The 13,246-nt window shown below is 35.3% G+C and overlaps 1 protein-coding gene across 1 annotated transcript in view; it reads left to right on the forward strand.

The window, feature by feature from the left end:
- The window catches only part of LOC118706492, a 73,765-nt gene that overhangs the window by 1,355 nt on the left and 59,164 nt on the right, over positions 1–13,246 (forward strand). The window contains exons 2-4 of the mRNA XM_036415843.2: positions 2,212–2,323; positions 3,891–3,965; positions 12,960–13,048. Coding sequence (XP_036271736.1) covers positions 2,212–2,323; positions 3,891–3,965; positions 12,960–13,048 — 276 coding nt within the window. The remainder of the gene's footprint in view (positions 1–2,211; positions 2,324–3,890; positions 3,966–12,959; positions 13,049–13,246) is intronic.

The following is a 13,246-nucleotide window of genomic DNA, read 5'->3' on the forward strand; positions in this document are numbered from 1 at the left end:
TGCTTCTATGAACCCCAACCTAAGTTAACGACTCTGCTATAGTACGTTGTGAAATGTACTATAATAGCACTTTACATTAACAGAATAGCACTTTACATTAACAGCATATGCAATTAGAATCACACATGGCACATAGCAAATGCTCAATAAATAGTTAAATTTTATTTTCGTTGCTATATAGTTTTATTCTTTATTCACTAGAGATTTCTTTCTATGGAAAGACAAGCAACTGACTGATTTCAAACATATATCAGATGACTTTTTCTTCTGGTTAACAAAGTGAAGTACATATGGAAGCGATGCTGCTAAAATACTGCCTTATTTATGTGAGGGATTTGACAGAATGTCTTCCCTGAAGTCCCGTTTGGCCAAGAAAACTCTGTTCCTACCAGAGTTAGGAAGTTAGCCAGAGAGGGTGATAAGTATTTGCTCATTGGTTTCTTGATTAATGAAACTGATTATAAGAGGGATATATGTTAATACAGACATCCCCCTGAGCTCTTGCAAGTTTGATTCCAGGCCACTGCAATAAAGCAAGTATTGTAATAAAGCCAGTGGTGGGTCTTACCTTCAATTTGTTAAAAGAAAAAAAAAATCTGTATAGTAAAATACAGTGAAGAGCAATGAAATGAGGAAAGCCTGTTTTGTTTTTAACACCTTTATTCAGGTATAACTGACATAGTGGAAGTATATATTTTGCTAAACTGATTTAGATATATACTCATAAACCATCATCACAATCAAAATACTGAAAATACCTATCACTCCCTAAAGTTTCCTCAGCCCCTTTGGAGTGCCTCCCATCCCAGCCCCAAGCAACCACTGGTCTGCTTTTTGTTGCAGTAATATATGGTTGAAAACCTTTAGAGATCCTGAGTGTCAGTCACCCAGTAGTTGAACAAGACTGAGCTCAGAGCATTTGGGGATTTCCATGGGTCCGATCAAGAGGTGAAGTGACTGGGACCAGCTGCCATCTGCTCATGGGAAAGGAAATGGATACAAAGCTGGACTCGAATGACAGCTTTGACATCCAACGCACAGATTCCAGAGCACGTGGCAAATTCAGATGAGGTTCAGGCAACTCTTGGGATTGAGGTCCTCTGCAGTTTTGTTACAGGCTAAAGGAGACACCGAGGGAATGAAATGCACAACCAAATAAAATATGCAAAAACAAAACAAAACAAAACCCTCACCACCAACATCTAGAATTCCAAGGCTGGCATGAGAAAGGGAATCTCCTACTAGCTGGGGCAGCTGATTTCTGTCCTTCAAGTTCACTCTCCTCTTGGTCTTCTTATTGGTCACTCCTGGCTATGGGAGACATACTCTTTAGCTCAAGTTTGCTTATCTCATAGTCCAGATCAACATGGTTAGAATGTTCTGAGACACCTTTGAAGGTTCTGACAAAAGCAATAGAGTGATAACACAGCGAGAACCATCGTTCTAGATAATCTGGTATTTAAAAAGTTTCCTCATATTTGATTTATGGTCCTGCTCAGCTTCTACACGGTCTCCCATGCCTGGAAACCCGCTTCATCAATTCCTAGTAGCCACATTAAAAAAAGGTTGAGGTGAGGAAAAACCGGTAAAATTATTTTTAATATTTTTTCACCCAATATCTCCAAAATATCATTTCAACAAGTAATCTATAAAAATTACTAATGAGATATTTTACATCCTATTTTCATACGAAGTCTTTGAAATCCAGTGAGTATTTCATACTTATAGCACACATCAATTTGTACTAGCTACATGTATAATACATATTGGACAATACAAGTCTAGTCAGAGCATTATGTCCTGAATAAAAAATTAACCAAGTGTTCTGCAGGGAGTAGAGGAAGAATTTGAGTGTTATTTTTACAAACTTAGTTTGTAGTACTGGTAGGCAATCCTGTGGACAGCCTTTGGGATAATAGACTTTGGGGGGGAAAAATCTATCAAGACAAAGCATTTTGCAACTTCATTTTTCAGAGCAAAATATAATAACATCCACAGTAAGCTGCAAATTTTGCCTTGTTTTTTGAATCCATACCTTAGAGTTTTCCCTGGATACATAACTTGCAAGTTAACCTGTATATATTCTACTCCAGCTGATTTATCTCCACATTAGCTTTTTTTTTCTTCACATTTTCTCTATCAAGTAAATACATATATATATATATATATATATATATATATATATATTTATATTTATCATTTCTCCTTCAGGTATATTGAAAAGAGTCAAGCAAAAGAATGGGCACTATTTTACTTGAGCATAAAGAATCATTCAGCTAATGAACTATTATTTGGCATAAGCAATTATTCTAAATATAGCTTGGTAAGTATTTTTGTTTGCATTTTAATAGCTGTCTAGTTTTAAGACCATCAAAATATGTAATATCTTTTAAAATTCTGTTTAATTATAAAGTAATAAATAATAACATGCTGGGAAAAGGTTTTTAAAAAAGGTGACTATACTCAGTATTTCAAGAATATGGGAAAATACAGTTTCATTCATTCATTGATGGTGGGAATGTAAATTTCTACAGGTATTTTAGAGGGCAACTTGAAAATATGCATTAAAATTAAAGATGAGCATAACTTTGCCTCTGCGATTCCAGTTTTAAAAACTTACCCCATGAGAATGATTGGATAAATGCATACATTTGCATGTGCAAGAATACTTATCTTATTGTTTATAATTTAAAGAAAGGAAACAAGTTATATTTCAACAATTATTTATTTGGTGTTATCTCTGCTGAGCACTGACTGTAGTAGGTACAGGGTTACAACAATTAGTCATATATAGTTGATTCCCTGCCCTCATATAGCTAGGAAAGAAGACAGTCAACTAAACATTTGTTGAGTGCAATACTAATGGTGTAGACTGTGGCTGAAGCATAAATGAGGGGAGCTAAACCCAGAATTGGGGAGGCAGTGAAGACTTCTTGGAAGAAGTGATATCTAAATTTGGTGCTGATGGGTAACTGGCTAAATACATATTATGAAGTATCATGTGATGGAGTATGATGCACCTATTAAAATGATGATGTACAAGTGGAAGTAAGTAGGTAGTAGATCACTGAAGAAAAACATCAGGTCACAAAACAGAATAGTTTATTTTATTTTTGTAAAATGGTATGTTTCTACATGTGGGCATATATGTGTATAATATATATATATATATATATATATATATATATATATATATACATACATATATATATATATATCAGAATAAATCTAAGAGTATATTGGGTCTATATTTAGATTCCAATAATCAGGTATGAAATGTAAAAAATAAATTGATATCAAGAAATAGGAGGGAGGTTATACTTTTTTTTTATGTTAAAGCCTGAGACCTGGGATACAAAGTTAAAGAAAGATACTGTATTGAGATAAACTCAACTGGGTTGTATTTCAGCCCATAGCATAGCCCTCAACCAGTAACACTATTTTGAAACTTAATTCCCTAGATAAAAAGGAAACAAATACTGACACTCTTGTATAGGTTCATTGAGTCTGGTGAATGTGATCTCTATTCATTTGGATTGACATGAGATTGAATTACATTCATGAGGTGACTCATACTCATTAACTCAAGAAATAACTTTTCAGCACGCAAACTCTCAATTTGTTATAATGGTCTTGTTGTCTTAGTTATAATCAAACATGTCTATCAATATTATGGCCAGTGCATTCCACACTTGGTGCTTCAATTGTTTTAAGCAAATCTGTTTCTTAAAGTAACAACAACAAAGTTAATTTGTAAAGTTAAAAGTCAATATTATGCAAACATAACACTCAGTGTTCCTAGGCTATTAATCCTGTCCAAATTTTTAGGAGAGATTGTGTCCATGGGGACAGGTAGGATGCATTAAATGTAAGTACACTTTGTTTTACAGAGCAAAGATTTTGAAAAGCTGAGAACATTGTTGCTCATTCAACCTAATCAAAGAAGCCAAGAAAATCTCAGAGAGGTACATAAATAAAAATTTTCTCTGGTATATGATTATTCCAATGTATTCAATTATGCTTTTCTTCTATGAATTAAGCAAATATAGGTTAACATTATAAAAACATTATGCCAAATTATTTTTCTTATTTTCTACTTTCCAATCCTTGCTTAATTTTAGAGTTTTAGAAAAACAAAATGGGGTTAAGTAAAGATGGTTGGAATAGTTATATATTTTTATACATACATCTAGTGAAACTGTTCTTTCATTTACTCATACATTGATTAAAGAAATTTTAATCATCGAGTCCCTATTGTGTTATATTTGTTTGAAGTGTGTATTTGTGATAAATAATTGATTTTGAATATAAATGAATTTATTTAAGCCTATGAAAATGTTTTCCATAATTTTAATTTACTAATCTTTGAATGAATTTCAGCAACCCATTATGTAGATATGAATTTCTTCTGTCTTTAAGAGATTAGGTAGTCCTTCTCTGCTTCAGTTAAAATTTTAATGTGCTTACGTAAATTGAATGTACATTTCTTGTTTTTTAGCCTCTAAAGAATGTTTTGTATACCAGCTACAAAGTAAAAAGAGATATTGATTTTAAATATTTTAAAATATAAAGCATTTCAGAGTATCCTAAAAAAAAAAAATAAGTGTTGTATTACAAGTGTAGTCATCATCTTTGGCATCAGACATTTCTAAAAGTCAATGTTTTCTATACTTGGGACACTATCTTGAATCCACCAATATCATTAAATATCATGTCTATGTAAGTTCTTGTGACTGTGAGCTGAAATCCTTGTGTGGGTCCAGACAGTCCTCAACAGTGAATGTACAACTTGGGGGGAAAATGGTATAGACACATTTAAAGTAAACGTATCTTTTTCATAGAACCTATTTTAAGTAGAGAACTGGGTTCCAGAAGGTATAAAAAGAGATACTATATTTATTCAACTCATTATGAATCATATGCATACTATCAAGTATACAGCTTTCTTGAGTATACATAAGGCAATTAAATGGCATTCAATTACCAAGCACTTTCAATTTATACCAGAAGTTTTCCAGGGTCAAAGAAGTGCTGGGAGTGGAGGGTGAGTGGCTTTCAGAGTCAAGAGCTAAGGGCAGGACATCTTACACAGTAAGAAGCATGCTGGTTCCTAGCCATTGCTGCCCCATGAAACCCATGTTTGAAAGGTCTTTATCTCCTAACAAAAATCATTTATTAATAGTTAATTTATCTGCCTGCTTTCTAAAATTAAAGATATATATATATAGATATATATATATATATATATATATATATATATATATATATATATAACTGTCAATCAGCACTTTTGTTCATGCTGAGCTGACATGAATCCAGCTGAAGCAAGTAAGTTATATGTTATCCCAAGTTACTTTATTGCAGGTAAATTAATGACCTCATTACCACTTTTCAAAATACTGAAAATTCAAAAATTCCTTCCCACCCTCAGACCCCCCTTTTATTTCTTCAAGGAGATCTAGAGTTGACAGACTGGAAATCTTGTTCTGCATGTTGTCAAAAAGAGGCTGACAGGAGTGGATAGTTTTATTTTGAATCCGAAAGGAACAATTGTCAGTTCAGGGAATAAAAATTACTATAATCTAGGGATCTTTTCTGCATTGCCCTAAAGGTAGGTGCATATTTCAATGCTAATTGCATTTTAGGTAAAGAGGAAGCACTAGGCGGAATATATGTTCTTTATGCTTTATTAACCTTTCTGCAAAGTGCCAATTACCACCAACTTCCATTTGCTTCATCTCACCTCAGACATCCCAAACAGTAAACCTCTCACTGGTGCGAACCTGTATCCATGATGCAGGGGCCTGAGAGGAGAAAGATTGAACTGGGGCTGATTCTCCTTAATCTACCCCGGGGTCTGCAGCTGAGTAACAACCAGATAGTTTCCTCAGCCAAAGTCCTGGGAGATTTTAGTTTGGGAAACTTGGACATTGGAAATGCATAGGTAAATAGTAACAACTGTTCACTGCTGATTTATTTTTATTTTTGGCTTCAGTCATCTGGGATTGAGACCCATTTATTTTAAGTTTCTAAGTGTAACCTCTGTGTTTAGCTGAAGCTAGTTTTGTTTTTTTTTTTAAACTTTGAGAATTTTAGACTTACAGAGGACTTGCATGCTCTCTACCCAACTTTCCTTAATGTTAACAGCTCACAAAGCCATGATATAATAATCAAAACTAAGAAATTAAGATTGGTTCAACAAATACTATTAACTAAATTATAAACTATCTATCAATTTATTTTTAATCCTCACTGAGGATATGATTATTGATTTTAGAGAGAGGAAGGGAGAGACAGACAGAGAGAGAAACATCAATGTGAGAAACAGCCATCAGTTGTCTCTCATATGTCCCTGGGGGGGTCAAACCTACAACCTAGGTATGTGCCCTGACACTGAATTGAACCAGGAACTTTTTCAGTGTACGGGACGATGCTTCAACCAACCAAGCTACCAGGCCAGGGATAAACTACAAACTATTTAGATTACCCTGCTTTTTCTATGAGATGTCGTTTTTCTATTTCATTATTTAAGCCAGGATACCACACTACTCTCATTGTCATGTGTTCTTAGTCTTCAATCTGGGACAGTTCCTCCGATTTCCTTGTCTTTGATACCTTGATGCTTTAAAAAAATATTTTTATTGATTCCAGAGAGGAAGGGAGAGGGAGAGAGAGATAGAAGCATCAATAATGAGAGAGAATCATTGACCACTTGTCTCCTGCAAGCCTCACATTGGGGATTGAGCCCATAACCCGGGCATGTGCCCTGATCAGGAATCTAACTGTGACCTCCTGGTTCATAGGTCAATGCTCAACCACTGAGCCATGTTGGCTGGGCTACCTTGACACTTTTGAAGAGTACTGGTTCAGTGTTTTGCAGGATGTCCTTCAGTTTGGTTTGTCTTTTTTTCATGATTAGACTGAGGTTAGATTATGGGCTTGTGCTATCAATATCTTATTACTTTGCTAAGGTGGTGCCTGCCAGTTTCTCTACTTTAAATTTACCATTTTCCTCTTTCTGTACTCTGTCCTTTGAAAGTGAATTGCTAAGCCCAGCCCAGAGAGATTGTAGATGTATGTTACAATTGTCACACTTATTAATAAAAATTTGATGGGAGGTCCTTTTAGGAAATGTATATACCCTGTTTCTCTTTAAGGTTTTACTCACTAATTTTAGCATTCGTCAGTGGATCTTGCAGCAGTTATTACTTTGATACTCTAATGATGATGTTCTATTTTCCCATTGTATCTATATTTATAATTCTTCTGTAGAAGAATTGCCTCTTTTCATTCATTTATGTGTATTTATATCAGTACGAGAGGCCCAGTGCATGGATTCGTGCACCAGTGGGGTCCTTAGCTTGGCCTGCACCCTCTCACAATCTGGGACCCCTTGGGGGATGTCAGATAGCCAGTTTCAGCCTAATCCCCACAGGCCCGATCCAGACAGGAGGGAGCCCAATCCTGTGCATTGAGTGTCTGTCCCCTAGTGGTCAGTGCACGTCATAGTAACCAGTTGACCAGTTAGGTCATTTGATTGCTTAGATTTTTATATATATAAATGGTCTAATGAATATTTATTGACTTATAGGTATTTATTTTATTCTTTGAGTTATAAATAGTTACTATCATTGTTCACAATATTGCTCAAATTATTCCAGCTCTAGCCATCAGGAATGTTGACTAGGTGTTCTTTTGACAAATTCACACTTTTATTTATTTTTTAGCAATAACTTTCTGGCATTGTAAGATGCTCCAGGTTTATCTTGTCTCTTCCATACCCTTGCCCCAAAACCAGCCATTTCTTTGAGAAGCACGGAGTCTTTTATTGCAGAATGAGATTTAGAAATCAAAATCTGCCCTCTAATTGTTCTTATTGCAACTTGAAAGTCATTGTTTCTAAGCCTTCTTAGCACATAGAGCCAGCAAGTGTTTGTATGTATACTAACCTATGTATCTACATTCATTTATGCATATATCAATATGTAGGTAGATTAAAATAAACATTAGGTCATATTGACATCTCCAACTCCAGTCTATACCATGGCGTTTATTCCAGCATTCCCCTTTTGCTTGTTTATAGCATCTTTCTCCCAAAACACAAACCTGGCTGTTATTATCTACAATATACTTACCTTTTTGTTATATATGTGAAGTAATTTCAGAATTGTTAACCTGAACCCCTATGAGATACATAGTTACTAACTCAAGTGCATTGTTTTGTCTTTAGCCTTAAAAAAATATATTTTATTGATTTTTTTACAGAGAGGAAGGGAGAGAATAGAGAGTTAGAAACATCAATAAGAGAGAAACACCGATCAGCTGCCTCCTGCACACCCCTCACGGGGATATACCAAGGTACATACATGCCCTTGACTGGAATTGAACCTGGGACCCTTCAGTCCATAGGCCGACACTCTATCCACTGAGCCAAACCAGTTAGGGCTGTCTTCAGCCTTTTGCATTTAGCCCTACAGTTTTAAAACTTTGTTTTTCAAAGTTATTTATCTATAAAACCATTGGCAAGACCACTGTTTTTCTTCTAGGAGCCTTACAGCTTCAGGTCTTACATTTAATTTTTAATCCATTTTGAATTGATCTTTGTGTGTGGTGAAGGATAAGGCTCTAATTTCATTCTCTTGCATCTGGATATCCAGTTTCCCTACACTGTTTGTTGAAGAGACTATCCTTCTCCACTGTGTATTCCTGTTGAACATCAGTTTACCACACATGTGTGGGTTCATTTCTGAACTCTCTATTCTGACCCATGCCTGTCTCTATTCCAATATCATACTGTTTTTTCGGTAACTTTATAATATATTTTGAAATCGGAAAGTGTGTTGCCTCCAGCTTTGTTCTTTTTTCTCAAGGCAGTTTTGGCTATTCTGGATCCCTTGTGGTTGCATACAAATCTTAGAATTGTTTTTCTATTTCTGTAAAGAATGTCATTGGGATTTTGATAGATTGCATTGACTCTATAGAACGCTATGGGTAGCACAGACATTTTAAGAATATTAAGTGTTTCAGTCCATGACGAGATGTCTTCCCATTTGTTTGTATCGCTTTTAAATTCTCTCATCAATGTTTTATAGTTTTCAGTGTACAGATCTTTCACCTCCTCAGTTGTTTATTCCTAAGTATTTTATTCTTTTTGATGCTATTGTAAATGGGATGCATTCCACAACAACATTGATCTTGGCTGTTATTTCATGGATGTACACTAAAGCCACAAGCAACAAAAGCAAAAATAGACAAATGGGACTACATGAAGTTAAAAAGTTTCTGTAGAGCAAAGGAAACAATCATCAAAATAAAACGACAGGCCTGGTTAGTGTGGCTCAGTTGGTTGAGTATCATGTGTACAGAGGGGTTGCAGGTTCAATTCCTGGTCAGGGCATAAGCACAGGTTGAAGGTTTGGTCCTGTCGGGGTGCATGCCAGAGCAACCGATTGATGTTTTTCTCTCTCTTTTTTTCTCTTCCTCTCTCTCTCAAATCAATTCAAAAATAATAAAATAAAATAATATCTCCCAAATAAAAATAAAAACTAAATAAAATGACAACCTATGAAATGGGAGAAATTATTTGCAAACCATTTCTCTGATAAGAATTAATATCTAAATATGTAAGAAACTGTTCAAACTAAATAGCAAAACCCAAATAATTTAATTAAAAAATGGGAAAAGGAATGGAGAAGACATTTTTCCAAAGAAGGCATACAAATGGCCAACAGATATAGGAAAAGATACTTAAGATCACTAATCACCAGGGAATTGCAAATCAAAACCCCACAGTAAAATATCAACTTATACCTGTTAGGATGACTATGATTAAAAAAAAAAAATCAAAAGACAACCTTATAAAGGGATGAATTTCTGATAGATAAAACAATATGATGAATTTTGAAGACATTATGCTGAATTAAGTAAACCAATCACATAACAAATACTTCATGGTTTCATTTATATTAAGTATATAAAATAGCCAAACTCACAGTGGCAGAGAGTAGAACAGTGGTTGCCAGAGACTTGGGGAAGAGAGTAGGGAGAACAATTACTTACACAGAGTTACAAGTGGGATGGTGGAAAAGATTTGAAAACAAATGGTAGTGATGGGTGCATAACAGTGTGAATGTTATTAATGCCAATCTACCGTACACTTAAAAATGGTTAAAATCGGCCGAAACCGGTTTGGCTCAGTGGTAGAGCATCGGTCTGCGGACTGAAGGGTCCCAGGTTCGATTCCAGTCAGGGGCATGTACGTTGGTTGCAGGCACATCCCCAGTAGGGGGTGTGCAGGAGGCACCTGGTTGGTGTTTCTCTCTCATCGACATTTCTAGCTCTCTATCTCTCTCCCTTTCTCTCTGTAAAAAATCAATAAAATATATATTTTAAAAAAATGGTTAAAATCGCATAACATTTTTTGAAAAAGTATGCTCATAACATGCAGGAACTCTAACTTAAGATTTTAAGCACTCTAAAATTCCAAGTTTTTAAATTTAGTAGTTATTGCAGAAAACTTTTATCTAGCAAGTCAGAAAAGGAGTCCTTTTAGTTAGTCAAGCATTTCTATCAATAGTAAATTAAGTCTGTACATTACAATCACCCAATTTCAAAGAATTAAAATAAAACATTAACACAATGCTATACTTATTTAGAAATTAGATGGCATTGTAATTTTTTAGTAATGAAAAAGAACTTTTAAAGATAGTTGTTACAAATGTTAACAGGTGAATGGCTAGAAAAATTGATATATCCATGCAATGAAATTCAAATGGGCCATAGAAAAGAACAAAATGCTGGTGTACATAAGACAAGGATGATCGTAAATGCATTTTGCTAAGTGAGAAATAAAAAGAAGTGTACAATGTGATTATATTTATATAATTTTGTGGAAGGCAAAACTATAGAGAAAGAAAGTAATTGGCAGCATTGAGAGTCTGGGAAGGGGTACCTAGAATTGGGATTGCTGGTTGGTATGATAATTCTATAGCTTTTTTAGTACCTGCCAAACTGTTTTCCCACAGCAATTACACCAGCAGTGCCCAAGGATGTGAAGTGGTATCTTATTGTGGTTTTGATTTGCATTTCCCAGGTGACTAAAGATGTTAAGCATCTTTTTATATACTTATTGGCCATTTGTACGTCTTCTTTGGGAAAATGTTTCTTCAAATCCTTTGCCCATTTTTTCATTGGCTTGTCTTTTTGTTTCTGAGTTGTAAGAGTTCTTTTTGTGTTCTTGATATTAAACCCTTGTCAGATATGATTTGCAAATATTTTCTCCCATTCTATAACTAGTCTTTTCACTTTCCTGATACTCTCCTCTCATGCAAAAAGTTTTAAATTTGATGAAGCCTAATTCTTCATTTTGCTTGTGATTTTGTCGTCATATCTAAGAATCCGTCACCAAATCCTAGGCCATGAAAACTCCTTTGTTTTCTGGTTTAATCATTTTTAGGTCTTATATTTAAATCATTGATCCATTTTGAGTTAATCTTTTTACATGGTATGAGGTAGGGGTTGTGAGAATATCTTTGTTTTCAGACCCTTTAAAAATGCAAACATTTTAAAGATTTAGTAGCCACGTCACAATTCCTTTTCAAAGATGCCAGGCAGATGCAATATTAATGCACAGTAAAACCAAATACTTTGAAAAAGAGAAAAAGGCAAAGTCACCAATTATCCGAGAGATGCAAATTAAAACAACAATGCGGTACCATCTCACACCTGTCAGAATGACCAACATCAACAAATCAACAAACGACAAGTGTTGGTGAGGTTGCGGAGAAAAAGGAACCCTCGTGCACTGCTGGTGAAAATGCAGACTGGTGCAACCACTGTGGAGAACAGTGTGGAGTTTCCTCAAGAAACTGAAAATGGAACTCCCATTTGACCCAGTAATCCCACTTCTAGGAATATATCCCAAGAAACTAGAAACACCCATCAGAAAGGATATATGCACCCCTATGTTCATAGCAGCACAATCTACAATAGCCAGAATTTGGAAACAGCCTAGGTGCCTGTCAGCAGATGATTGGATCAAAAAACTTTGGTACATCTACACAATGGAATATTATGCTGCCATAAAAAAGAAGGAATTCTCATCATTTGCAGCAACCTGGATGGAATTGGAGAACATCATGCTGAGTGAAATAAGCCAATCAATGAAAGAGAAACACTACATGACCTCACTCATTTATGGATAATAAAGAACATTATAAACTGATGAACCAAAAGATAGATATAGAGACAGTAAAGCAACAAGCAGACTGTCAAATTGCAGTGGGGAGGGGAGAGAGATCTGGGGGAGATAATAGATCAACCGAAGGACTTGTATACATGCATATAAGTACAACCAATGGACATAAAACTCTGGGGAGGGAGGGTATGTATGGGAGGGAAGGAAGGGGGGCCAAAAAAATCAATAAAATATATTAAAAAGAGAGAGAGAGAGAGAGAGAGAGAGAGAGAGAGAGAGAGAGAGAGAGAGAGAGAGAGAAAGGCATGTTTGAACTTCTTACCTCTAATATCTTCCAATGAAGGACTTTCAGATACAATCAGATTTTATTTTTATGGTCCCTGGTTTTTACTGCATGTTTTGCTAGACAAACTAAATTCTAAAGGATTCCTTATCAACTTCTTCACAGAGGCAGGGTCCTAACATGGGATTTCATAAATGCTGGAAAAGATCATCTTATTGCGTTAGTGTTTCCTTTACTTCCATAGGAGAATTTTTGCTATATTAAAACCATACCAAATTCTCACAAATCCATATATGGAATATTTTAATTACCAACATCTACCATATAAGAAATGGCTCATCTTTGCAGAACACATAAAATCTACTCGTGTTTTGGTTATCAGAAATGCTGAACAGATCTGAACTAATAACAGAACAACATAATAATTTTCCTTTAGCCCTTTTCTAAGCTATTCTTCTCCCCCCCCCTTTTCATTTAAAGATTCAACTATATTTAAAGAAGAATAGGGCATTTCACAGTTTGCCAAAAGAAGTACAGCTCCAACTTTGCCAGACTTCAATCTATCAAGAGTAAGTGACACAGTCCCTAGCTGATTTTGGCTCAGTGGATAGAGTGTCCGCTTGCGGACTAAAGGTTCCCGATTTGATTCTGGTCAAGGGCACATGGACCGGTTTCGGGCTCGATCCCCAGTAGGGGGCATGCAGGAGGCAGCTGATCAATGATTCTCTCTCATCATTGTTTCTATCTCTCCCTCTCCCTTACTCTCT

Source organism: Pipistrellus kuhlii, unplaced genomic scaffold, assembly GCF_014108245.1.
Source record: "Pipistrellus kuhlii isolate mPipKuh1 unplaced genomic scaffold, mPipKuh1.p scaffold_m20_p_1, whole genome shotgun sequence".
Taxonomy (NCBI): domain Eukaryota; kingdom Metazoa; phylum Chordata; class Mammalia; order Chiroptera; family Vespertilionidae; genus Pipistrellus; species Pipistrellus kuhlii.